Here is a 28,000-nt window from a genome sequence, read left to right as displayed (position 1 = left end):
TCAACTTATACAACTAAACTCAAAAACTACAACGTAGTAACCTTGTGAGTTGCGGTTCCCACTAGTTTTGGACACGCAAGTTTTTTCACTCCTGGTGCAGTAGACTGATTTCTGTAGACAGTGTATTTCGTATAGTACCTAGTATTTGTAAATAAAGCAAAATGAAAATTCAAACGAAAAGTTTTAGGACGACGTTTCTATAAAACATTACCGTGAAAACCTTCGGGCTACGTGTGCGTTCACTATTGAGATAATACGCTGATAATTTCGATTCCTACTTGTTCGACGAGCGCTTTGCGCGCGTTTATGCCCACATACAATAATGGCAATCTCGTACTTTCGCTTATTCGCTGCGCGTTTGCTGCCAGAAACGATTCAGATTCGAGCGCGAACTATGTCGGCCGGTAAGTAAATTACATTCTTGGGTCTTCCAGTTTTTATTTAGCATACCGCTAATTTCACCTTTTAGACACCCCTGAAACGCCGATAATCCCGCTGAAGGAAGCACGCAGGTTTATAGTCGAATGCCTGGAGGCCGTCGGGACGCCACGGATACATGCATCGCTTCAAGCCGATCTTCTCGTCGAGGCGGACTATCGAGGACATTACAGCCACGGAATGAATCGATTACGTAAATAAAACTGAATTCAATTTAAATTAGCGAGAGATACCTCGGCGCGCGCGTATCGTAATCGCCGAGTATTTTGGCATTGCTGAAGTTTCATTCAGGGCGCAGTGTGTTGTAACCTCAGAGGAAGAACGTGACGTGATATAAGCTACTTAATTAAATTAACGTAGGTCGTCCTATTAATACCGAACGTAAAAAATGAATCCTTCTAATCAAGGTTGAGGATTATTTTTAGAAAACGTACTAAAAACTATATTATTATGATTTATAGGCTACTCCGATTTAGATTCTGACTTTGATGACCGGGCCGTTAGCTTAACGACGCTCGTGACTTCCAGATTATCCTAAATTATAACAATTTATGATTGCACACTGTTCAAAAATGCAACTGCATTGCTCGTTTATTGTTATGTTTTGCAAACACACTATGGGAATGTCTTCGTGGATTTTTTTTCAGACCGGAGTGGCCATCTCGGGGGGCAGGGTAAGGGCGCGGCGAGGTCAGGGTAATTAAGAAATGACATTTAGGTACGCTACGGCATATGTATCGAACGCGACGCGACCTTCCGGACGCGCCGTGTAGCGAGATCGCAAACTCCCGTTCTCCCTCGGTCCGTCGAGGTAAAGTTTTGGTCACTGTAACTGGGAAACAAGGAGGGAGTGAGGGGGCGATTTCGACCCCAGACACGCTTATACGATAAGTTAATTCAGATTAACAATGAGACCTCTGGTGGCAGTACAGTGTAATTAATATGGATGCTGTGTTTTAATAATAAACAAATTACGACCTCGCGCAATGTATATATTAAGCTGGATTCACATGCATACGAAATCCGACGATACGAGTTGTTGACCAATCATACGCCTTTCGGATTACAGTATCGTCGGATTTCGTATGCATGTGAATCCAGCTTTAGGCGTCATGCGCAGTAGACATAAACGAGTACTGCATAAAGTGATTGTTGTGATGTTTCATGTTAGGTGCCTATACCTTATATACGTGCATTAAAAATCCATAGAATGTAAATTGGTTTTCCTTGACAATTGGAATCGAGCAATCATTTATTTGTATGTATTTAACAAGTTACAAGTTAAGGTACGTTTCCTACGAAGCGTCTGACGTCTGACGCGGTGCGGCTTTTACGCATGCAACTGGAGACGGCCGCCGCATGCAGGTTAGAACATGCTTCCATTGCTTTCTATTAAGGCGGTGCATTGAGTCAGCCGCACCGCGTCAGACGCTTCATAGGAAACGTACCTTTACAGGTTCTTTCTGATCAACGACAAAATATAAGACGGAAATTTGAAAAAAAAAGAGACAGCGCAGACTCACGAATACGTTCAGGACGTTTCAATTTCTCTAAAAATTCACGGCGCATCACATGGAATCCAGTTTAAATAGAGGTCAGTGATGAGATAAGAGGATAAGACCACCATTTTGTTTATTTACAATTGTATGTTTTACGACTGTAAAAGTAAATACACAACATTTCACGTTACTTCAAGAATTTTAAATGTGATCAGTGCAATTATGCAATCAACAATATGAGGATAATTTAACAAATCGTCGTTTAACACTTATTTCCAAAGTCTTTTAATTGTGAACAGTGCAATTACGCAACAAAAAAGATATTCATCAGTCACTCTCAGACACACTCGGGTTAATAACTTTCTATCACTGCTATCAGTGTAATTACCTACGCTACAATTAAGAGTACGCATAAAGCGTCGCTTATTAACACACACAACCTTCTCAAAAATTTAATTTGTGCTAAGTGCAATTTTTGTAATTTAAATCGTTTTTGTTTAATTTGTGGTCGGTGTAATTAATCCGTGAATAGTAAGGCTGTTTTACAGCACAATCGACGTAAGGACCGAATGTCAGCGAGTTACGAGCAGGGACCCGGACCCAAATGAAATATCGGTTCCGGTTCTGTTTATATTTAAGCGAAAATATTTATAACGGTTCCGGTCCGGTTTCGGTTCTAAAAAGAAATAACGGTTCGGTTCTGCTCATTTTTTTCGGTCCATAACGGTTATTTTCGGTTCTAGTTTTTCAGAAAGTATGTCATTCAACAAATTCATTATAACAACGTGATTTGTTGTGAAGAAAATGTCATGAATACTAAAACGTGACGTATCGTCAGTGTAGCTAATTTATAACGACAAGGGGAATAAAGGAGGAAGAGGGAAATATGTACTTACACTTAATTTATTACTAAAAAACAGACAATTTTATTTTTTAAAACCTCGCTCCTCCTTTTTTATTTTTTTAAGTAGTGGCTAACCGCCACCGCCACCCGTAAAACCTTCAATTTCGACACCTTATTAAAAATTTATCATCCACCGTCCACCGATGGCAAACATAGAGTAATATTTTATCAATTTTCAGGACGTGGTTGCCGGCACGTCCTCCAACTTCCAATAACCTGTTAAAAACCGTAAACAACCGAAAAGAACCGAAAAAAATAATATAGGTTCTGCCGCTCAATACGTTTCCATTTCTGAAGGAATAACGGTTTCGGTTCGGTTTTCGGTGCAGAAAGAAATACCGGTTTCGGTCCGGTTTTTGGTTCTTTTTCGGTTTTTCGGAACACGATTATATTAGGCAGAACCGGGCTTGATGATTTGTATTGAAATTTTCAAATAAGTGACATGATTTATTGCGTTGCACTATGAGAAGGTACAAAAAAAGCTACAAGTTAAGTAATGATCTGTGTATCGGTTTTTTCCATTTTTGCCATTTAAATATTAATTTCAGATACTCTTTACGCCATCTGTATGTTTTTTTCTGTAAATTCGTCCTAGTTTATATTATTGGTATAGGGTTCATATCGTAGTTGTTCTGCCACTAGAGGTCACGGAAAGTATCTGTACTTCAATAATATTGATCGATTTCCCCTTCCTTAGGTTTTCGCTTGCTCAAAGCCGATTCTGAAGGAGAACGTGGGTTCTTACTGCGTTTGTGACTTATAAAACATACCCGTACACGATTTACCCGATTTGTGTCAAACGTTAGTGTTGGTCTCGCACATTTTGTATACCATGCTCTCATTACCCCAATTTTTTTTATTTTTGTGTTTGTATCTGATCGCATATTTTAAATCGTGGTAAATTGTATCAAAAGCGTAGATTGTCTGCCGAACTCGCCTTCGGCTCCCTCGGTGTAAATCAACAATTGCACTCAAAAATAATCGTTGCCGATGCAGAACTTTTTTATTTTGATCAGATAATTTAAAGTCATTGCGCTGATTGCCGAGCGAGCCGAAGGTCAGTTCGGCACACATTTTACCATCTTGATACAACTTTATCAACATTTTGCTGAATTTTGCTTCCCACCTTTTTTGTAAGAAATTTTTTGGGCAAGCCACTTCTATGGACTTCACATGCAATTTTGTAAGGGTAGGGTAGAATGTGTGCCTTCTGATCAGTGGCGGCTGGTGGGCTTTCTATTTGGAAGGGCGCCGAGCAAAACTTCGACATTTGTAAAAAGCAACAGTTTATTGTTACATGCTTACTTACAATGTTGGTACTTTTTTTAATGGAATTTTATCCTTCCGTTTTTATCAAAAATGAATTTTTCAATGACTTTTTCTTAGAAGTAGGAAATGATCTGAAGTAGAGCTTTTTGAGCATATATTTGGCATAAGTACATATTTATTTCCTGAATAAATATCAAATTACGCAACACAATTTGACGTTTGCAAATAATCGCTGAAGTATGGACAGTACCTAACCGTAGCAATTCTAATTATATAAATATACGATTGAATTAATCAACTGATAACATCGTTAACGTTGTCAATCTCTTTTCCTTAAATACCCAAGTTCTAATTCATTTTAATACCCAGAAACAGCTTTGTACAACAGTTGTAATTAATTAATAATTAAATTTAAAACCTTCATTTGCTTTGCTTTTTTTTTGCAAATTTACGCCTACGACATAAAAACGTGATAGTATAAACCGTTTCGTTTATACTGAGCAACTGGGCTCTGCAGTTTCCGCCCGCAGTATAAATGTAAGCACGCATCGTTACCATGGAAACCACATTCAGCGCGCCGGCGCGATAGCGTCTGCGGGCTAGCTAACATCAGAGGATTTCGGGCGGAGGATAGAGAGCCCTTCGGCCGCGCTTTTACGCGCGCTTCATTCATGCATACAACTGATTGCCCCTTTATTTTTAAATAAATAATTCGGAAATTATGTAATTTTTGAAAACAATATTTGTGGTAAATGACTAAACATTTATAAAATGTGAAATATGCGTTACGACGTGATCTAGTGTTTCTTGTAGGGAGGGCGGCGCCCCAGAGCCCCCCTGCACGAGCCGCCACTGCTTCTGATACAATACTCATCCGCAAAATTTCATGTGATGTCCACAGAAGTGGCTTTCTCAGTAAATTTCTTACACAAATGTCGGCAGCAAAATTCAGCAAAATCCTGATAAGGAGGATAAAATGTTTCTCGATTATAAGATTAGTTAATTGTTAGTTAAATTACTCTGCAAAATATACTTCAAGTCTCAGAAAAGTTGATAAAACTCTTTATCAAGTGATTGCGGTAGTCAAGTGATGCATCAATTTTTTAATTAAATAATTAAATTATTGCGCAAAAATACTTTAAGTATCAGAAATGTTGATAAATCAATACCTATCAAGTACAACTTCAAGGGCTTTTGGTTACTTTAAATTTTTTCGTAGCGTGCGATATACCATTGGCATTGTAATTATCAAGTCAATGAGCGCTAAATCATTTGCCATGGGAGGAACTCAACCATTAAAAATATAAAGTTGCTATTATTCATTTTATTTGTAAATGGATACATTACAATCCCAAATAACTAAGAGAAATATCAGCGAATTTTTCTTTTGTTTTTTTACTCAAAACAGCAAAATCTTTTATATACGCACCAGTTTTGTTGAGAAAACACGTTCGTTTGCCCGACGTCTAATGTCCATGAACCTAGCAGAGCAAGGTCAGCAGAACGCAATCAAACATATTGCATAATTAGGTGCTAATTAAGTGCCCTATGCCGGAATTAAATGCTCCTTTTTTTTAAATTATTACATGTTCTTCCAGGTTCATAATTTAAAAAAAAGGAGCATTTAATTCGAGAATAGGGCACTTAATTAGCACCTAATTATAGTTAGTTCACTTTTCATTTTCTTGGTTTTTTGAGGTAGAGCTCTGATGAGTTCATACGAACCTGGCAGAACATGTAATAATTTAAAAAAAAAGGAGTATTTAATTCGGGAATGGGGCACTTAATTAGCACCATAGAGGAATATTTCCTCTATATTAGCACCTAATTATAATGCAATGTTTGATTGTGTTCTGCTGACCTTGCTCTGCTATGTTAATGGACATATACGTCTAAGGTGCTAACCATACCTTTATGGCGTTTTTTGCCAAATATGTCACATTATGTGTTACCAAAGAGATATACCGGCGAACCTCAAACTCGATGTGTCCCATCACTACTCGCAAAGATGGCACAACTATTACTTTTGTTGGATTTTTAATTATACGATATAAGTATCTATTGTTCCAGTTATTTTTACCATAGGTGATCCGTCATAAAAAATGAAGCGCGTATTTTCGGACTTTTCTATTCAAGTGTCTATGGCTTTCACCCCTTGGTTGAGGGGGGATATCTGCTTCACATACGAAAAATGTCTCACAATATTTAACATATAGCTTTTGATGTTTTTATTGCTAAGCGTGTCGATACTTAAGCCCCACTTGTAACATGTGTAATCTTTTTCCAGAAATATACATTGACGATATCAACGCTAAGACATGTGATCCCAAAGCAGTTCCAAAAATTTTACAAGAAACGCCCGCAACAGCATGGGTCGACGGACAAAACGCCTTAGGTGCTGTGGTCGGTAATTTTTGTATGGAAGCAGCTATCAAGAAGGCTAAAACTGTAGGTGTAGGGTGGGTTTGTGCTAAAGGTATAGGCATTTTAAATGAGTCAGTAGTTTCTCATACTGTCCCGCTTTAGGGTCCAATCATTATGGAATTGCGGGTATGTACGCATTGCAAGCAATGCGACAGGGATTATTAGGGATGAGTTTTACGAACTCTTCACCATTCATGTGTCCTACACGTGGCAAGCAGGTATCCTGGTACTACCGTCCTATGTATATAGTGAAACCAATAATTAGTTTTAGGCGGCCTTGGGTACCAATCCGATATGCTTGGCGGCGCCGGCGAAAGGCGACGATAACTTTATTTTGGATATGGCTACTACTGCCGTCGCAGTAGGAAAGGTAAATTAACGTTTTGTAAACAGCCTAATGCGCCCCCAATTCCCAGATTGAAATTCAAAGGCGAAAAGAAGCGCTCATTCCAGAAGGATGGGCACAAGATAGCGAGGGGAAAATTACCACAGATCCGGATGTTGCGTACGAAACTGGATTGTTGATGCCATTAGGAGGGCCTGAGATCAATTCGGGTTATAAAGGTTTCGGCCTTGGAATGCTAGTAGAAATATTCTGTGGAATTTTGGGAGGTAAGTACTTGTTACTACTTACTATAAAATAATAAGTATAAGATCTTTTGACGAATTTATTTAATTTTGCAGGTGCAAATTATGGGTCCAACATAAGGAAATGGGGAAATGCCACAGAAGTGGCAAATTTGGGCCAATGTTTCATAGCAGTCGATCCTAATTGCTTCGCGCCGGGGTTCGAGGATAGAATGAGCGACTTAATGGGAAATATACGTAATTGCGAACCGGTATAAACATTTATTACCTACCTGAATTATTCCAGCGAACTAAAATATTGTCTTTTCAGGCGGATCCATCCATACCTGTCCTCGTCCCAGGAGATCCTGAAAGAAATCACATGAACTTTGTCGATTCAGTTGGTGGAGTTCGATATGTAAAAAATCAAATGAATACTTGTAAGCAACTGGCTGAAGAGTTACACGTTAAACCTTTACATCCTTAAATAAATTGGTTATAGTTTTTGTTTTAATTTTATTCCAGTCAAGTACTTATGTAGGCACCCGAAAAAGTTTCTAGAATCTAGGCGCGTCAAAGTTTTTCAACTGTTATATAATACACCGTAAAATTATAAACTCTCTAGGAGCTCGTTAATAAGAGGGGTAGTGAATAGCGCGGCACATAAAAGGCAAAATTTTGACTCGACCACTGATTACTCGTACCATCGGTGAATATACATACCTAAATAAAAGTATATAAACGTGGCGTTAACTTCACGAAAACTACTTTACGATGCACAAATAACTAAACTTCCATTCAACAGCAATGAAATCTAATCAATTCAAAATGCAAGTCAAATAGAATGACCAAATCCTTCGGAGTAAAACAAAATAATGTAAAAAAATCAGATTTATATACCTATACCTATCGGAGCAATTTACAAGAGCGTTAATCTCCAAACAGTTTCATTAATACTTGCGGTTACAACAGGAACAAATATAGAAGTGCAGGTGAACAAATTTCATATAGGTATGTAGGTCACCAGGTTATTTATTTCAATGCGTTCGCCACTGTCACTCTTACTAAAATGGCGGGTCCAAGTGAAATGCGATATCATTCACGTACTGCGTAAGTATAGTAGGTAATATCCAAGTAGATACAACATAAAACAAAAGAGGAAACAATGAGAACTTATACAAATCCGCCTTAACCGCTTCAATGGAACAAAGTCCCAGGTAAAAAAAGAAAGAGAAACCACTCCAAAGATATATGGTAACAGCGTAAACAATATCTCTGATGAAGGTAGAAGGTAGACAACAATCGGTAAAAAGTAATGGCGTACTGAAAAAAATAATTTGCAACCAAGCAATATCACGCAATACCTTAGTGACTTTAGCAATACCTAAAGTCCCTAGATACCAAACGACGCACGACCTCTGTCGGCGAAGCAAAGAACTATTGTAAAAGAAACCTATAACAGCGAAAATAAAGAACCCTGGTAATAAAACATCTATTACAGGAATAACTACATTTAAACTAGTAGATTACAAAGGAAATACCTGAAATTTAATCCATTCCTTTACCAATTTTAGTTTTTCAAATTTGATAATTTTTTTTAGATATACCAGAACTCCGATATAAATATTAATGTATGTTCCGTGTCAAATAAAGTTGAAAGTGTTATCTAATGATAGTGAGTAACTTATTCAATTACATGTGTAGTGTACTTAAACCCCAGGTTCTACGCTAACTTCACACTACAAGAACACGGAAATAAAGTCAATCTTGCAACGTTTAAAAATGGCCACCCGAATGACATAAGGTGGGTTCATAGCATATATATATATATATGGTTCATAGCTCTCCGTTCATCCGTTGCGTTGATCCGTCAAACGGATAGTACGTTTTGTTAAGGTTAATAGCAATCCGTCTACATTGTACATTTGCAAGTATAACCATAACCTAATAGTATATTATATACCGCGGGACTGAAGTAGTACTTTTAATCCCGAAGGTAAAGTTTATGGCCCGACCGAAGGGAGGGCCATAATTTACCTGAGGGATTAAGACACTACTTCAGTCGCAAGGTATATACGATATTTTTCGTACTTCCGAAACTGAAACACTTAATATGTATGGAGTTAGAGAACGCGTTCTTTCAAAAAATCGCTACTTAACAAGTTACCATAGGAACGAAGCGTTGGTACGACAATTCCTATGCTGTGGTAACAAAAATAATTTGGAAACTGTCATTGCTAGTGTCATAATTTTGGTGGTGGGTGACAAAAGTGTATTTGGTATTCATAAAAAGCAGCCAAACTAGGTAAAGAATTGATACCACCGAAATCCAAAAAACTATATGAGCAGCAGTACGATACGTTTAAGAAGTAGTGCCGCATACAAAATGTGGAACAACCTACTGAAATTGCCTTGTTAGTAATTTCATCCTTCCGGGATTTTCGTCAAAATTTAATCCCGGCGGGACAAAAAGTGACACTTCAGTACTTGTCATAATGGAGTGAAGTGGTCACTTTAGTCTCGGAAGTACGAAAACTTTATTTTGTAGTGTACCCTCCGTGATTTTCAGTATGTGAAAATGGTACGAAAGTAAGAACACATTGCTATCTGATTATTACCGTGAAGAACGAATAGGCGAACGCTGTTAACATACCAAACATAACCTCACTCTTGTTAAAAACGGACCAACGGAAACGTAAATGTTCAACTTCAACAAACTTTTCCGTCGTAAACGGACGACGTACGATTTAAAAATTTGCTGTCTTCTGATTGGCTAACGGACAAACGGAAACGTATGAACGGAGAGCTATGAACTTACCTTAAAGAATACCGGAAGGAGCATTAACTCAGGTTGTATACAAGAGAGAGCGGGACGGAAGTCGGTCATTTTCAAAAGCCACTTATGACTGATTTTTGTTGTGGCTTTTGCAGTGACATAAAATAATGGTTAGTTGTTGTGCTTGTGGTTGCTCCAAAATGGAAAAAAATAAAAGTTGGGGATTACATTTCATGTGTAAGTATTGATACCAACATTATTTTTATTTAGTAGGTACATGTAAATTTACAAATTTTTTATGGCAATGTAGTTTGAGGTTAGTTAAACAAAAGTCATAGGCGGAGTAGACACATATGGGGGTTTAGATTGTTTTCGTGTAAAATTATTTACAATTGTATTCTTCTACAACTGTAAGGTAGGTACGCCACTGGAGTAGGAAACTACTGCCCGCCATTTGCAAAAGCCATCGCGGTCTCACGTATATTGTTGATCTTCTCCTTCCTGGTATTCTTTATTCATTGGACTATTCCCTTCAAAACTAAACAAGATCCCACTTAAATTTGAAAAGTGGCTCGTGATCAAACATCTAAGGCAGGGTTCCCTTACGTTAGTTGTAAACAACGCTATGACCTGAAGCACAGTAGGGAAGGAACGTAAAATAAAACACCCAAATTATGAAACGTTTGTTTAATAATGATCGCAATTATTATTGATTGTAAAAGCTCGGAAATTTAAGTCCAAATAAATTACATTGCAAAGATAAACTTTGAAAAATTGTAGTTCACCGAATCAGAATAGAAATAGGCTGGGAAAAAAAGAACTTACCAATAAAAAAAACCAGCCGTCAAATTAATATCAAATTGTGTTGTAAAATTAATTTTTGTAATGATGTGAATGTGTAACATAAAATTATAACATCACAAAAAGGAGCAGGTAGACTTCCAAGAGGTAATATATAGGTTAAAAACAAGTTTTGGGAATTATGGGTCAGGTAAGCAGGTACCAAGATTCTAAGAAAGGGTGAAATACACAGGATGTGACTCATCTTTGGTGCAATAAAGTCCTTTTGTTAAAAGCAAGATGGAAAATTACATGGTCATGTAGGCAAATTTAACTAAAAACAAGATATGTGGAAATTATTGAATCGCCACTCATTATCGTACATAGATTCTAAACTGAAGAGTTTTGATTAGCGTAATCTCGTAATCACGGAATTAGGTGTCGTAGCTCAATTTTGACTACAGTTTTTACCACCCCCGTGACTGCTTCATTCACGGAGAAAATGGTAGTTATAAACAAGTCAGTACATACATCAAACGAATCGGTAATTTCCACATATTAAAATAAAATTATCAATATGAATGTTACTTCAGGGACAAGACCAAGCAATCAACATCAATAAACATAAATTAAGCAAGCATTACACCAAAAACGTAAACAATTACAAGCAATAGCATAATGGTATTAAACATGATTCTGCATTGCGGTTAAATCAAGTAAATTTCAAAAACAAAGGTTGAAACACACAAAAAATATAAAATACGGCATACGATATAAAGAAATGCAAAAATTACTATCTGCATTAAATAATACAAAATAACAACAAACATTTATGGATCGATGCGTTCACGACTGCCATGCCCAACGTAACCCACATTACTGCTTTTTAGATGGCGCAGATAGCTTTTTCTCACTTAGAAATTGCATGGTTGCCAACTCTCAAAAATGTATGTATCGTCGTAAGTTGTATATACAGGGTAGAATCTTTCACATGTATATTTAAAAATTTGCTATGGCTAGGACAGATAACACCTGCGCATGCGCGATTCTGCCTTTTTATGTCTAAGAATATGTGTAACAAACTTGATTCTAATTGAACCAGCCATTTAACCGGAAATGATAATACAGACGAACCGACAGACATATTCGAGATTTTGTTTGATTAGGGGTCATTTTTGGCCCCAGTGTAATACCTTTGTATGAAATGGTAATACCTAACGTGTGGGTGGTAAAAATGTAGCAAGCTGACAGCAGTGCGCGGTAGTCTCATGGTTGTCTTCATTTATAGCCTAAAATATATTTATTAATGACTATGCGAACTAAAATGTCAAAATGTTCATAGATACTCCGAATTTGAAGCAAACGTGAACGGTAGGTATATAGTGCCGACTGCCGACGCCCTGAGTGCGGTCTCTACTAAAAATTAACAAACCAGTCTAATCCGTCCCATTTTACAGTTTGTATTACGCATGCCCACACGGGTTTGATTTGTGTTTTTGTTATTGATGTTGAGGTTATGTCGGTTTTGAAGAGATTCATGAACAACAGGGGACACAATTTAAGTAATTAAATACCTCTATACGTGATTTTGGCCATGTTGCAAGTTATTAAGAATGAACTACCGGAGGAAGTAACCACAAATTTTCCTTGTACTGAGCATGTAGAAATTAAGGTTGAACCAAAGAACGAAAGTTGCTCTGCTGTTGAAGACCTTCCTATAAAGCAAGAATATAATTACTGTTCTATAAAATTGAAACAGGAATCTAATGATACTACTACTGATGAAGTTTGTCCATTTTTAAACTATCGGCAACTGCCCGCAGCTTGTACAATGCAAATACTAGACGTACATGGCATGAAGGCCTCATTAACTTGCATGCTTGGTAATAAGAAACAGTTTTCACAAGAATACATTTGCTACCACTGTAACTATAAGGCTAGACGTAAATCAAATTTAACCCGCCACGTTAGAGGACGTCACGGTTTGGAGGAATTTAAGTGTCATCTCTGCAAATACAAAACCAAATTAAAACCACGCCTAACTGAACACGTAAAAGGGTGTCACGGTTTGGAAAAATTAAATTGTCAACAGTGCGACTATTCCACAAAGCGGAAATCGGATATGATCAAGCACAAAAAACGAGTACACGGCTCCGAACAATTTAATTGTCAAAAATGTGACTACTTTACAAAATATAAAGTGTATTTAAACGATCATGTGAGAGTGCACCACGGTTTACAAAATTTCAATTGTCACCACTGCAGCTACAGTACAAAAAGGAAATCGGATATGGTCGCACATCTGAAAGGGCTTCACGGTACAGAACAACTACTTTGTGTACAATGCGACTACACCACCAAACGTAAATCAAACTTAACGCAACACATGAATAGGTATCACAGTTTAGAGGAATTTTACTGCCAGTGGTGTAATTATACCACAAAATGTAAATCATACTTTACCGCTCATAAAAAATGGTATCACGGCTCGGACAAATTTCATTGTGATCAATGCAACTACGCAACAAAACGGAAACCAAATCTAATTAAACACGTGAGAAGACACCACAGCTTGGAAGAATTTAGTTGTCAACAGTGCAGATACCGTGCAAAATTGAAATCAAGTTTAATCGAACATACGAAGGCACGTCATGGTCTCGAAACATTTAATTGTGAACGGTGCACTTATACCACAAAATGTAAAGCGTATTTTAAAGCACACGAAAAGGACGCTCATGGTCCAAAAGAATTTAATTGTCAAGAATGCACCTACACCACAAATCGGAGAACAAATTTAATTCAGCATGTGCGGAGAAATCACTGCTTACAACAATTTAATTGTGAACAGTGTAATTACGTCGCCAAATGTAGAGCATATTTAAACTCTCATGTGAAATGGATTCATGGTTTCGAAGAATTCAATTGTTATCACTGCCATTATACTACAAAACGGAAATCGAATTTAGTCAGTCATTTAAAAGTTCATCGTGTGGTCATTGTACAATAAAGTATTATTTGCATTATGGTTTTTCATTTGCTGTTTGAATATATCGATGAAGTAGATCTTACATAACTGAATTGGTTAGAGGTAGGCACGAACTGAGGTAGGGCTTTGGGGTCTCCAATAGTTTATGGTAGGTAATCAATCTATAAATGCCACATAAAATTTCAATCCCCCAGGAACAAGTATAGGGTGACCATATATTTTAAGCATGAATGCTGTACAGCAAATAATAAAACAGTTTTTTTTATGATGCCATTTATTTTTAAAGATATTTCTCAGTTGAATGAACTTTTTTCAATAACGCTTGATTATCTTTAATTTTTGACAAAAAGTCCTCGCCAGACTGTCCTAAGTTACACCAGTAGAGGAGTACACAAGACTAGTCTAGACTCTAGACTCTAGTTGGTCTCAACCTCAACGAAAACACGTTTTTCGAAAAATCACTGGCGCAGCATTATAACGCATCACATGCTCTAGGACCTAGGTGGGTGAGGTACGGTGAGAACTTACCGAGTGACGACTGCCGAGTCGCGCGAATCGATTGCCTTCCACACTGTGCGGAAGCCCGGAATGGCAAAGCCGAGTTGCAAATTTAATAAACGGAGCAATATGCATACTCCTTATTTTACATTGAACGATATAATGCTGTACATTTGGCTGTACATCACTCGACGCTGTACAGATTGTCAAAATTCCGTACAATACAGCAAAATTCCGTACATATGGTCACCCTAAACAAGTATATATGGGTGATGGCATGGAACATTTTCTAACTCAAACAGTACACACCTGCAAAGCTTTGATTTTTTCAGTTTTATGAATAATTATCTACATGAATTTTATTTGATTCTAGGAAGGTAATATTTCTATTGTTACTATGAATACTCAAATTGCTAGTGAAATCCCCATGCTAATAACTAATAAGTATATAATGACTATGTGCAAAGTACATTTGAATGTAATCATTCCATATATTAAATTATAGTTAACATTTCGTTGTTTACTATCACCATATTAATCGCCCTCCCTATGAAACTCATCTTTTGAATCCCTCAAATGGAAGACTACTAAATATGCTACTGCAGTCCACAAAGTACAAAAAAATAAAGAAACAAAAGCCAGTATAGATTTGTTCAATGCAAGCATTCATTTATTTTTTGTTTGAAGGCATTAACTGCTATGGCATATTACACCAATTAGGGCGCCCTCAAATCACATATAGAGAGAGTACACAGTAGTGGTGTCTCAATCCGATATTCACATTAAATCTGTACGTATACAACTACTGCTTGAGGGTATTTTTTGTGCTTGTATATCACAGAAGTGTCCAATAATACTCATGATTTAGACTTATGTAGTCCATACATATAGACTTACCATATGTCCCGGTTTGATCTGGATTGTCCCCGTTTTACATCTATATGTCATGGCCGGTTTGCCATTTAGGTCCTGATTGGTCTGCGTTTGAATTTGAATAATGCACTGCTGCCGAAAAGTGTATTAAAAAGGGACAAGAGTATAAGACAACAAGCTGTTACGGGGGCTGCGTTGCAGTCGCGCGAGTCAGATAACTGATAGCGGAAATATTTCCCCTTGGCACCTTTCAATGACCGTGTTACATTGTGGCGATTTTTATGAAAAAATTAAGAAACGTAATTATTTGTTAACAAAAGTACACTCTGCACTCCAGCGCAAAGTACAATTGGTGTCATAAATGAGTATAAATGCGTGGTTGTTTGAATGAAACATTTTTTTACCTACAATTTTTAGCGCATTTCCAAAAGTCGCTAGTGTGGCCACTTTGTCCATCCGTCTGGACGCTACTAGTTCTTTAGAGCAATTTATTATTCTACTTTTTTCGCTATTTGGTTCGTTATGATGTCGAGGCTTGCACCAAGGAAGGAATTTTTTCTACGTTTATTGCTAAAAAAGTTATTGTAAAAAAACTAAAAACTATTTTTACAAGTTCCATAATTTTACACTTTTGCCGTTTATTAACGATCCCCGAGACACAATTTTGTATTGTCTGTTAGACCATCTGTCTGCCCACCCGTCTGTCCGTGTGCACGATAACTTTGGGCAAAAACGTCGGATCGCTTTCAAAAATTGGTACGCATGTTCTGAAGGTTATAACAAAGGTCGCTATTGTTTTTCAGCTAGACTAACGGGCCAAAAAGTTACAACCCAAAACTGGCCAAATCTCCAAAAAATGGGGTCTTGTATCATTTTTGTTGCAAAGAACATATGAATATCCGGGTTTTCTGTGTTAGTAGGTACATATTGTGGATGCGCAACATAAATTTTGTATTTGCGCAATCCAATTTTTAGCGCATTTTTTACGAATTAAAAAAAATGCGTGCTATTGTTTGCGTTTTGTCCATCCGTCCGGACCCACTTCTACCGTTTTGAACTACTTCTAGGGGAATGGTCCTAGAGTCCTAGAATTTTTTGCAGTAGGTAGCCTATACCTTATTGAAGGTGTGCCAGACGACCATTAAATTTCGCTGTCTAAAAGGGAACCACCCCACAAATTTTTTCCCGAGATGCTGTTTTTGAAAGTAAAACGTGAATAACTTTTACATGATTTTGCATACGCATGCCTTTAATGGTGCCAAGTTAATCTTTAGAAAAAAAAAAGGGGGGGGGGGTAAACACATGTTCTACCGTTCATGGTATTCTAATGAAAGGTCTCGTGGAAATAAATTGGTTTCTACAAACTATAACTTTCCTGTGCAACTCTTTTTCGAGATCAGAGAGCGACGGGGCCTGAGGGGGGGGGTTAAAAATTAATTTTATCTCTCATTGTATTCTAATTAAGGTCTCAACGAAAGGAACCGTTTTCTATCAACTATTGCCCTTCTTTTTGTCCTCTTATCAAAGTACGGGGTGTAGGGGGAGTGGAACTAGTTTTATCCTTCATGGTACCTATACTGTAATGAAAGCCCTCCTCCCTCGACCTCAAGTCAAAGAATAGGTTGTATGTAGGTACATGTGCAGTGCTACTTTCTTGTGGACGGATTTTTTGGTTAAATTGCTGAAATCGAATTTGCTTGAAGTAACTAATTTTTTGGGAAAAGACTATCAATGTTTTTTGTAAATCGTTTATAATCACTTTTTGAACTTGTTATTTTTTGTGTTTACTAGTGACTCTGTCCCGGTTTAGTGCCTCAAAATTATGGTAAGCCTACATATGAGGCATTCATAATGTATGGTTACATTAGTCCTAAATTGTTCGCACTGTCAGGCAATTTCACCTTTAAGAATATGTTGGTGTATTATTTACGTACGAGATGAATAAACAAAGGTATGAGGTATGACCTATTCTTAAACAATGCATTTTTACACTTTTTTTTAGTGGCATTATCTACCACATACGAGTTTCAGCACATCCGTGCTTGGTGGTCATTTTGGGTGCTCTTGTTACTTGATCGAAAAAAAACTACCTGACACCGTACAACAAGAATTCATAAATATCCTGGTACATGTTCTGGAGAAGCTTTTTGAAATAAATTAGACATCCTACCTGTTGCTGTACTGGGACCACGAACTTATAAATTAAGATAGACTGCTAATGCTGAATTGACAAATGACACCTACATGGGGGCAACCATGATGTGCACTCACTTGGCGCGAAATTCAAATCAACTAATAAACAAGCATTAACCTCACCTTTTCTAAATAAATTACTGTGACACATGCCATTTTCCAAGGCTGCAATAGTCTCAAAACTTGAGCACTAGGAAAATTCCCCTAGAAAATAACTAAAACGTGCACATCATGGCCGCGCCCATGCTAGGGCCATTTCTACCTCTATGCAACTGTTTGATCAGCAGTCCATCTTAATTTATAAGTTCGTGACTGGGACCCATTTTGGTCACCACCTCCATAAAGGAATGTTTCCTCTATGCCACCTCCCAGTAGAATAGTAATAATATATAAAAGCCTTTTTATTAAATTCACACAAAAACAACACTTAAATAATTGCATTCACAAAATAAACGTTTCTGTACATTACTTACAATTCACTTATCAAAAAATACATTCATGAATCACAAATTTTCTTGTCACTTAAAAATAGATATATTTAAAAACAATAAATAGCGATAAATGACAAAAAAATACAGTCACCACGATGCAGGCGACAAATTGCACATTTTTAATGACGCCATCTCGTATTAAATTTTCCTTGAATTATCGCAAAAAATGTGCAACCCATCCAGTCTCATGTGGTATCACCTAACTATGTGACTAGGGGTAAGCCTATAGTTAGTCAAATTAAATAAGTTCGACCAGCCGAAATAAATTGTTTACTGTACTTGATTACATTGTAAAATTAAATTATATTAATAATAATTTTGGTAATTTTTGCTATACATGTCTAATCTACATTGTTTATATTATTTTCAGATAGGTACAATAATAATGTGACCTCAACAGAAATCTTGGTATCAAGCTTTTATAGTTTTTTTAAATTATATTACATCATTAAAACATCCTGTACAATAAGAGTAACGAACGTAAGGATGTAATATTAGTACCAAAATGGCAAAGTGTAAAAACTTATTTTTATAATGGACATAAGTATAATAATAATGGTAAAATTAATAAAGCTAACATATTTTATCTATCACTTCTGTTACCGGCTGCTTTTGAAGGGGTGTCAGCCTTAAACCTTTCGCTAGCATTTGCTCTTCAAAGTCGCGGTCTTCTTCAGAATATCTGAAAAGTTGTAACAGCTTGTAGAAAGTGTCCGGCCCGCATTCAAAAGAATTTTCAAGCTTACATTGCTTTAAATGCTATTCATGGTCAATTAGACCATCCCACTATGTAAGAGGTATAAGTATGTAAGTGCTACAAATTGTTTTCGATTTTTTTAATTGACTTAATTTATATTTTTTAAGTACAGTTACTGCTTAGCTGGAGTATCAATTTAGAGATACTCAAAAGACTATGTTGGTATCTACCGAAAGACAGTAGTGTCTTATCACAGTCTGGTCTTAAGAATTTATACCGGGTGGTGCATGGTGAGTAGGAACATAACATGGGAAATTAGTTTTATGCAATATCCTGCGCTCCTGGTACATTTTACAGAAAAAACTGTAGAGTTTAAAGTTCTTCAGAATTAAAATGTGCATACAAAGCGGTTTTTACATGTTTTATTAAGCTTTTGGCATACCCGTAAATTTAAAAATAAATTTCAACATTTCTGTTATTAGTAGCAATAGCCATGACTTGTTGTTTTATGAAAAATGCTACTATACTTTGTTTCACTGGTGCTGAACCTGACGTCATAAATGTGATTCTCTCTTCATTACATTTAAATCGATTGAGACAAAAAAATTACATCATTAACGTAAGTCGTGACAAATAAACCAATTGATCTGTCATAATATCAATCCGTCAAACGATTTTCGTTATAGACAGATTTCCAGTGTTGATTAGGTTAGTTTGTGTTAAAAGTGAAGTAAATATCATCAAAGTTAAAAACGCTTAGGCAAGTCGACAGTGCAGCAACGCCGTTAATAGACAAGTATTTTAAAAATTTTACCACATAATGGTTCGATTCGCTCATATCATGAATTTAGGTCATTCCCGTTACCATTAGGTAAATATGACGAACCGATACACAGAATGAAGATGTTCGCCAGAACACTTAGGTATTGAATTGATTTTATAGGTGAGAATGTTACACTCCGTTCCTTACACAGTAATCTTCAACGACTTGATGGCGTAGAAATATCTGGTACCTCTTTGTCCCGCAGTTTGAAGAAACTGAAATTCACGTGGCGGAGATGCACCGTCTCCAATAGATTATTTTTAATGGAACAGCCCTATGCAGTTCAATGAAGACTACAATTTTTGAGAGACTTTAAACACACCGAAACTTCACTCTTTCCATTACGACCTGTGGTTTTAGACGAAACCTGGATATACAGTAAAGGGTCTTTTAGAAGAAGCTGGCAAGATGGTACTCTCAAAACAGTTAGAAAAAGAAGTAGTGAAGGGGTCCGGTATATACCTAATACTCCATGCAGGATCAGAAGATGGATTTGTGGTGTAGTGTCGCTTTTTGTCTTTTGTACATACGATTTGAATATGAACATTTGAGAGTTTTTTCTTCACTACCTGTTTTCTTTCACAATTGCGTTTTTTTTTAAATAAATCGGATCAGAAGATATTCAAGATCCTTATGCGAATATCTCGACTGTGTGGCAAAAGAAACAGAAACTGTATGTATGCGTTGTTATTTCAATGAGCCAGTGGTATAATGACTACGCTTTATCTCAAATTTGTAAGATGTATAAATGCAAAAGGCTTACCGATAAACCATGGCCTATTCTACTTCTGCAAATGGCTAGTTAAGGGTCATTAAAATTCGCGCAACTTAACGCGTATTCTTCACATTGGTAGCATACTTAATTTCACATCAACATTATGTAAACAAAATATTAATTTACGAACTGCCTAAACAAACTTTAAGTCACAAATGTTCCTATGCGTTTTCTGTAACCATCATACACTTCATCTCAAAGAGTTTCGGATGCTCTGGCAGTATCCATTTGGATGTGCAAAGAATCGGTTACATGAGGTGATTACAAACGGTTGAAAAGGTTTAATTCATACCAACGGACTTCCTCTACATAAAATACATGACCATTTAGCCATTATAAAACCTAAGAACAGGAAAAAACCTATCAGAACCAGATGCCTTACAAGTGATTGTCAACTTGGGCGGTCTAATAATGATGAACGATAGTGACACCTTAATAAATAAGTTGAAACGTCAATGTGACAATATGTAAACCAACCACTAATTTACGACCTGCCTTAATTTTGCTATGACGTCAGATAGTGTGACGAAAGGTTCAGCACCCTTGAAACAAAGTATAATAGCAAAAATGTTGAAATTTATTTTTAAATTTGCGGGTATGCCAAAAACTTAAAAAATAAAAAAAAAATTGTATGTACCTACCTTTTAATTATGAACAACTTTAAACTTTAAACAGTTTTTTCTGTAAAATGTACAGGATGGTAGGATATTGCATAAAACTAATTTCCCATGTTAAATCCCCATGTATAATACCAAGTAGACTAATGAGCTGAAAAGGCTGGTCTGAAGCGGCTATATTACTATATTTTACAAAAGATTTGCTATGTACGGTCATTGACAAAAGTAATGATCGCCTAATAGATACTCTGCAGCATAAGCACCAATATGCACATCACATCGGACTACGTTGGTTTCTTCGAGGAGAAGTTGATAAAAAATCCGTTAATTTCATAATTCATAATTACCAAGAAAAAGTACACAACTTCTTATTTGTTATTTTGAACGAGAAAGAGATAATGATGGTCCACTGGTCGCAGCAGTAAGAGAGGTTAGTGGTAACTTTAGCATTATAAGAATTTGTATACGCAACAAGTTTCATTTCACAAAAAGTTGCGGATGCCTTAAATAATAGCCTACAAATAGTGACTTCTATTTCACAAATTTCTAAATCCGGCCAACCTCTAGAAAGTCGGAAAAAAATAAGGTAATGTAAGAAACCCGTTAGCGATGTTGACGGTGACACGCAGTAAGTTAAAACACACGTGGAATGGTTGAATGGAGATAGGCGTGTATGTCAACTGTTGTTGTTTCAGAAACAAACCTTCCAAACGGTATGCTGCTGATAAAATGGTAGTAGAAAATGGACATCCTGTATTACGGTTGCCTCCCTACCATTGCATTTTTAATCCGATCGAAAATATATGCAGAATTTGCAAACAACACTCTAATCAACATGTTTACGAGAAAGGTTTTGGCAGAGGAAAGTGTTTAGATATGTGGCAACAAGCCATTGATGCATGTCTGATGTCAAAATGCATACCAACAAAATATTTTGAAAATAATAGTTTTGTAACAGCTGCTTCAAAATTTGAGGGTCAACAAAATGGGTGGTGAACGGCACCTGCTGTGTTTTAAAATTCATGGAGAGATCCAAAAGGAATGCGTCTTCAGTAAAAAGCCTGTGGTTCAATATTTACCAGAACGCAAACTGGAAGATCGGTGCATAAGTAAGGCGAACGTTCAACAACCGTCTGGAACAATGCACGTTGATGTTTTTGGAAAAAATATGATGTTCCTAGAATCTTGAAATTCGTGACCTGATTTTTATTGTTGCACAATTTGAAATGTTTTGTGGTTTTTCTTCTGCATTTTTGTCTTTGTTAATTTAGTTTATAACAAAGCACCCAGTTTCCGCCTTGAAGTTCGTACCCGAAGTTATGACCACACTGTATATTTGTGGAGTCGTCCAGCTTTGCTGAACACCCGGTATTTAGAAGCGTTTTAAGTTGGGCGCTTCGTTACTAAGAAATTTCTGAATTTACTTATTTACTCTAGCAGACGAGGAGTAAGTTTTGTGTGCTTTCATGTCATTGTTTGTCTTACAGCCGATAACGCATGTAAGTTTCGTAGTGATTTATCCGTTTTGCAACCGTTCCAGTAGGAATATTGAAATTGTTGCTACAGCCGCCGAAAGTCAGGGAAGAAGACAGAATCAATCTTCGTTGGGTATCCATTTTCTCTTTATATAACTCGAAATGGGGTGCAATGATAATCCACGTTTAAGAAGTCAAAAAACAAATTTTATGGGAAAGGTTTTGAGTTTTTAAACGTGGATTAGAATCAATCTTATTAAGTTTTAGGTCCGATAATTACCGATTAATCGATTTTAGTTTTCTAATGGTATACAAAAATCCATGATTGACACCGGCAAGGTCGTGCAAGGAAAATATCAACGTGATAACAGATTGCGCCGCTTGACCTCTCATTCCAAGGTACAAAATTAAATTTTCTGACTATTTGGATAAGTATCCATCATTTGTTGAATGGGTTACAGATAACAACCTCCGATTAAGTCGAGCTCTTAAAAAGCTTGAAGTTTGACATCGGCCCATCTTTTTCCGATATCGCAGAACCCCCTACTTGGCATGAGCATAGAAATTTTATCATTACCATAACCACGCATGAACAGTGTAAACTTGTAAATTCTTTACCGGATCTCAACTAAAAGAATTGGCTATATAAATCTATCTAACATGCAATTATGTCTTTCTTACCTAATTAAAGTGTCAAATGTGACCATGCCTTGCATATGCGGTTGCAATTCTAATAAATGTGTGATTGGAAATTGTTTTAAATGTTGCAAAAGCTAAATTAGTGCATAAATAACAAGTAATACGATTAAAAACCATCTACTTTAAAACAAACTAGTTCCACATGCGGCTAAGCGACAATTTAAATAATACACCACAACCAATGACAATCACTCCTAATAGAAACATAAAGGGAAAGTTAGAATGAGTCGAACTGTTTAGGTTCGATACAAAAGTTAAAAGCGGAGATGCAGATTGACTACGAATGAACCTGAACCTTAAACGGTCTTGTTCTAGAAGAGCAATGAGAGAATCCCGCTTCGAAACAATTTCCATCATTTCATTTATAATCCCGCTCTCGATTTTGATGTCCTCTTTCGATTTGTGTTCATCTAAAAACAAAGTGCGTTGATAAATAATACATTAATCGTAGTAAATCGCACCATTATCTAATCTTTCTCTCAGCTCTTGCTGTAACCTAGCATGACGATCCTCCAATTCGACCTCTTGCGCGCGCACCATTAACTCTCGCTCATAACGCCTTAACTCAGTCAAATCCCGCATGAGGTCAAACCACTGCTTGAGCAAGTCTGCTTCGTCTAACGTATTAAACGCGCCGATTCCCGAATCTTCGCCTCGCAAAGCCTTTTCGACGCACACGCCTTTCTGTTCAAGTTCCCTGGTTTTGACCTCAGTCTCTTCGAGCTTTCGTTGTATTTCTTGCGCCATACGGTGCCTGTGAAAACTGCGGGTGAGATTGCTAAAATAAATAATGTGCGTTACCTTTTAAGCTGCGACTGTCTAGAGGCTCTACGCATGCTTCGGCTGGTTCGACGCCCTCCGTGCGTTCCGGAATGATTCAAAGTATCACAGGAGTTCTGATCGTGATGTTTGTAATCGTTGTCGCCCTCAGAGCTCTCATCTGCTAACCGAAAGTTATTTTATGTTTCTTTCACTAAAAAAAAAACCAAAGTTAACCTGTGTAACGAGATGGCGCCGATCCAGTGTAATTTGTTGGTAACGGTGGAATGGGCGGCGGCGATACGGCCTCTCTCTGTCGGATTTGAGCTTCGCCAAAGCTGTTTCTTCTCGGTAAATTAACGGCGGGTATCTTGTCCTAGAGCATGAAAATTGAAACTTTACAAGTTCTCAGAAGAAAACATAAAATCGAAACAGAAAAAATCGCATACCAAGCATCAATGTACCAGATCTTTTGATATGGATTCAACCACTATTACTGTACTATTAAAGTCTGGTAGATTAAACACTCTTCTATTAAGAGTCTTCTTTACCCAAGCGCAACTTTTTTACATTATAGTATATAGATGATTATAGTTGCAAGAGACAAGATGATATTTTTGCTTTGTCCACTCCTGTCTTGGTCCTTAGTTAGTTCCCGCCGACACTGAGCAGCGGCGCCACTTGTTACACTGAAATTGTTTATTTACCGCCCGCCAAGATACAGACTTCATTTACAAAAAATATGATTTCATTTTTTGGGGTAATGCTTAGAAGGAACTTATCTAAAAAACTGTCGGTTTACTTTTTCCATAAATCGTCTTGATCGCGAGTAAAAAAATGAAACAGATTAGCGCAATAATCGGCGCAAAACAGCAAATCTTTAAACAATCGATATTCAGTTGCTATACACTTTTTAAAAACAATAGTCCGAACATTTTGTAGATAAAGGTCTAAATTTATAAAATAGTTGTTTAAAACAATTTTTTTTGGAAAAACAACTTGAGTTTTTATGGCGGGCGCTCTTATGGAAATTTACATTGGATGCAGTGGGTACAGAAGACTCTTAAATAAAAATACTAACACACTCGCTAACTTTGCAGAATGAAACATAATAAAATTCTACAACACTCATTATTGCTGTGGTTATGCATTTCATATTTGCATTTTTGTTCTCATAGAACAGAGGTTGAAAATGTAATTGTGAACCAAATACAGCATGCATGATAACAAAATGTGTAACTAAAGTGATATCGCCACAATCCTACTGATCTACTGTTGACCTTTTATTGACTATTGGCAGAATTGTGTTTTGACCTAACAATAACATGCATAACAAAAAAACCCATCACAAACATAACATGCATAAAAACACCACAATAATCAAAAGAGAAATATTCTTACAGCAGATATTCCATTCAGTAAAATCATGGACTGAAAGATAATTCATTTATTAGATTTACTGTGGGAACCTTAAAATTTAAATTGCAAAATGGACGAACTGGCTTCCTTACTGTGTTAATTATAATAGTAATCCGTGCATCAACGCTAAACACAAATGTGTCATTGATACTAGCTTACTAAAAGACGCATGTGTGGCATCAACGCTTACTATGAACCACTATTTGGATATGACTTTTTTAAAATCAAGTGGTTTGATACTCAGACGAGACAGTTCACAATTAATCGGCGTTTTGTTATAATGTGCACTGGCAGATGTCTCCACCTCTCCTTATTTTAATTGGCAAAATCTGACAGACAAAACGCTAAGGCGAAACGTATGCTGTAGACCGGTAATATGAACTATACAACAGACTTAAGTTGAGAATTGTCATCCTTTTCTAACAACTTGTAATGGGCGTACGACTGTAAGAGACATAGTAAACAGTAGGCTTATTATTACGATGTACAGGGTGGCCACCTAAGAATGCGGGGTACTGTATCTGAGAATCTATCCATCGTAGAAACTTGCGGTAAAAAAATTTATTACTAAAACGGCCACGAGCAAAACCTGGAAAATATTATTAAGTGTCTGAAATGGCCGCTAGGGGGCATAACTGCAATCTGAAATCTAAAAAAGTGATGTTTCTGTGAATTTCGCTATATTAACCTAAAAAAAAATGTCCGGTCTTTGAAGTTGACGATAATTTGAACAATTTTTGTTCGACAATTTTTCCTGTATCTTTAAAAATGAAGTGGTGGGGGGTATTCAAAGGTTTCCATAAAGAACACCCTCTATCTTCGAAACGGTTCAGCCGATTTAAACAAAATCAGGTTAGTTCAAAAGAGCTATTCTTCGGCTACAAATATTATACTATTTGAAGTTTTGTTAGTTTTACAATCACCGCTTGAGGGCTTTTTTCGACATTCTGACAGAAATGGTTAATTTTTTCAAAAAAATTAAATGCATCGGTTCCATTTTTTTCATGAAAAAATAGCTAAATGATGCCTAAACAAGCTCGCGAAAACAGCATCTCGATATCTTGAGATATATATATTTTTTTATGTCGTGATGGCCAGCATTTCGAGCATTTACGGCGGCATTAAAAGTTTCCTTTTTTAAATCGATCCACCATAGGGCCACAAATTATATAATAAAAATAATTCCGAAAAAATTAGCTTAAAAAAATAAAATTTTCAGGGCATAAAATTTTCTTTGGCTTAAATTTTATGTTAGGAACAAGATAGCGAGATGAGGTTTTCGCGAGATTGTTTAGGCATCATTCAGCTACTTTTTCATGAAAAAAAAAATCAAACCAACGCATTTAATTTTTTTGAGAAAATTACCCATTTCTATCAGAATGTCGAAAAAAGCCCTCAAGCGGCGATATGTGAAACTAACAAAACTTCAAATGTTATAATATTTGTAGCCGAAGAATAACTCTTTTCAATTAACACGAGTTTGTTAAAAAGGGCTCAGTTGTTTCGAAGATACAGGGTGTTCTTTACGGAAACCTTTGAATACCCCCCACCACTTCATTTTTAGAGATACAAGAAAAATTGTCAAACAAAAAAGGTTCAGATCATCGTCAACTTCAAAGACCGGACATTTTTTTGTTAGGTTAATATAGCTGAATTCACAGAAAAATCACTTTTTTAGATTCTAGATTGCAGTTACGCCCCCTAGCGGCCATCGCAGAAACTTAAAAATATTTTCCAGGTTTATCTCGTGGCCGTTTTAGTAATAAATTTTTTTACCGCAAGCCTCTACGATGGACAGGTTCCCAGATACCGTACCTCGCATTCTTATTTGGCCACCCTGTACATTTATGAGTCATATCCAAGTATAGAGGAAGTAACGTTCACCCTATTAAAATCCTAGATTTTGTTAACGATACAGGTATTCTTGAAGACAGACAATACCGAGAAACACAATAGACCAAAACGTCGCAGTGCAGGTATCGACCAGGGTTGCTTTTACTTGGGGGGTGAATGCCACCCCTTCTCGGGGGGGAGGGGGTTAGATACGTTCAAAATAAGTCCGGAAATTGATAAATTGAGTAATTGTAAGCAACTTTTGTTCTATAGAGTTTTTTCACTAAGTCAATAGTATTCGAGTTGTTTGTGAGTGAAAATGTTCATTTTTCAACAAAAAAACCATGTTTTCAGACGGCTTTTCGCAAATTCTTAGCAAAAACATAGCTTATAAAAAAACAAACAAAATGGTCTATATATAAAGGCTGTAGACCCAGTAAAAGTTGTAGCTCATGAAAAGTAGGTTCTCATTCGTCAAATTCCAAATCGAATACTTTAACGTGAAATAACCAAAAAATGAAGCACTTTTCGGGAAAAGTTATGAATACTTTTTTAAAGTGTTTGAAAAAACCTTTCTTTTTGTTTTTTTAGAAAAGTTCCCAGCATCAAAACCAAGTGAGTTACGCTCAAAATAAAGTTTTGATACAAAAAAATCAAGGAAATCACCCCCTAATTAGCACCCCAATTGTAATTAACCGTTACCGCTTTACAGTTTACTTTATTTATGTATTGTTTATATGATCTGTAAGTTTGACCGGTGCAAAGTGCTTATTTTTAAAAAAATGTAGTTTTGAATAAAAAAAAATTTTGAAATTTTGAAAAATTACCTTTTTTTTCAAAATAACTTCAAAAGTATTAATGATACGAAAAATTTACAAGAATAAAAAAAATGTAGCTTTTGCTTTTCTGAACGTTTTGCTTTTTTTTTGTTCTTCTGTAAAACAAAAATTGGTTAAGATTTGGCTGTTCAAAGTTTGCATACACTCGTCATTAGTGACTCATTCGACCCCTTTCAACTACAATCCTTTCAAAAATAAGGGTTTAAAAAAAATTAATTTGAATAATGTGCCTATTTACACAAATCATATTTTCGGTTTCCTCGTGTATTTTTTTTTATTAGATATACAGGGTGATTCCTATAGTACCTGCCACCGTTTGGGAGCGTATAGGGGGTGCCTAGGGGAAGTCTTTTCATATAGGACACT

General features: G+C 36.5%; 3 protein-coding genes across 7 annotated transcripts in view; 2 read left to right on the top strand and 1 right to left on the bottom strand.

The window, feature by feature from the left end:
• The first annotated feature begins 14 nt into the window (after nt 1-14).
• On the top strand, nt 15-7,607 carry LOC116173744 (uncharacterized oxidoreductase YjmC). Of its 2 annotated transcripts, none has more exons than XM_031491416.1 (9): nt 15-134; nt 188-404; nt 470-631; nt 6,398-6,586; nt 6,637-6,752; nt 6,806-6,904; nt 6,951-7,146; nt 7,219-7,373; nt 7,433-7,607. In XM_031491416.1, the coding sequence occupies exons 2-9, from the start codon at nt 323-325 to the stop codon at nt 7,586-7,588; spliced, it is 1,155 nt and encodes a 384-aa protein (XP_031347276.1). In that variant the 5' UTR covers nt 15-134; nt 188-322; the 3' UTR covers nt 7,589-7,607. The 2 variants fall into 2 exon arrangements, with proteins under 2 accessions (XP_031347276.1, XP_031347277.1); XM_031491417.1 differs by having other exon boundaries at nt 111-129.
• A 4,259-nt stretch (nt 7,608-11,866) lies between these two features.
• LOC116174789 (zinc finger protein OZF-like) lies at nt 11,867-14,605 on the top strand. The gene has a single exon (XM_031492779.1). The coding sequence runs from the start codon at nt 12,252-12,254 to the stop codon at nt 13,662-13,664; it is 1,413 nt and encodes a 470-aa protein (XP_031348639.1). The 5' UTR covers nt 11,867-12,251; the 3' UTR covers nt 13,665-14,605.
• Nucleotides 14,606-17,590: 2,985 nt separating this feature from the next.
• The window catches only part of LOC116173364 (F-actin-monooxygenase Mical-like), a 48,645-nt gene continuing 38,235 nt past the window's right edge, over nt 17,591-28,000 (bottom strand). For 3 of the 4 annotated variants that reach the window (XM_031490783.1, XM_031490785.1, XM_031490786.1), the window contains 6 exons: nt 24,945-24,974; nt 23,781-23,919; nt 23,586-23,724; nt 23,246-23,538; nt 23,080-23,194; nt 17,591-18,380 (listed from right to left, as the gene is read on the bottom strand). In XM_031490783.1, the coding sequence (XP_031346643.1) occupies nt 18,272-18,380; nt 23,080-23,194; nt 23,246-23,538; nt 23,586-23,724; nt 23,781-23,919; nt 24,945-24,974 (825 nt within the window). In that variant the 3' untranslated portion in view covers nt 17,591-18,271. The remainder of the gene's footprint in view (nt 18,381-23,079; nt 23,195-23,245; nt 23,539-23,585; nt 23,725-23,780; nt 23,920-24,944; nt 24,975-28,000) is intronic. The other variant, XM_031490784.1, reaches the window with a different exon arrangement.

Source organism: Photinus pyralis, unplaced genomic scaffold (genome assembly GCF_008802855.1).
Source record: "Photinus pyralis isolate 1611_PpyrPB1 unplaced genomic scaffold, Ppyr1.3 Ppyr1.4_LG6, whole genome shotgun sequence".
Taxonomy (NCBI): Eukaryota; Metazoa; Arthropoda; class Insecta; order Coleoptera; family Lampyridae; genus Photinus; species Photinus pyralis.
The sequence above is the reverse complement of the archived record's forward strand: the minus strand, read 5'-3'. Positions and strand labels throughout refer to the sequence as shown.

Excerpts from the sequence above, each read along its gene's own strand:
- LOC116173744 (XM_031491416.1), top strand. The coding sequence starts at position 323 with ATGGCAATCTCGTACTTTCGCTTATTCGCTGCGCGTTTGCTGCCAGAA. Across the intron at positions 6,905-6,950 it reads CTGCCGTCGCAGTAGGAAAG|ATTGAAATTCAAAGGCGAAA; the intron begins GTAAATTAACGT and ends CCCAATTCCCAG. Across the intron at positions 7,374-7,432 it reads ATATACGTAATTGCGAACCG|GCGGATCCATCCATACCTGT; the intron begins GTATAAACATTT and ends TTGTCTTTTCAG.
- LOC116174789 (XM_031492779.1), top strand. The coding sequence starts at position 12,252 with ATGTTGCAAGTTATTAAGAATGAACTACCGGAGGAAGTAACCACAAAT.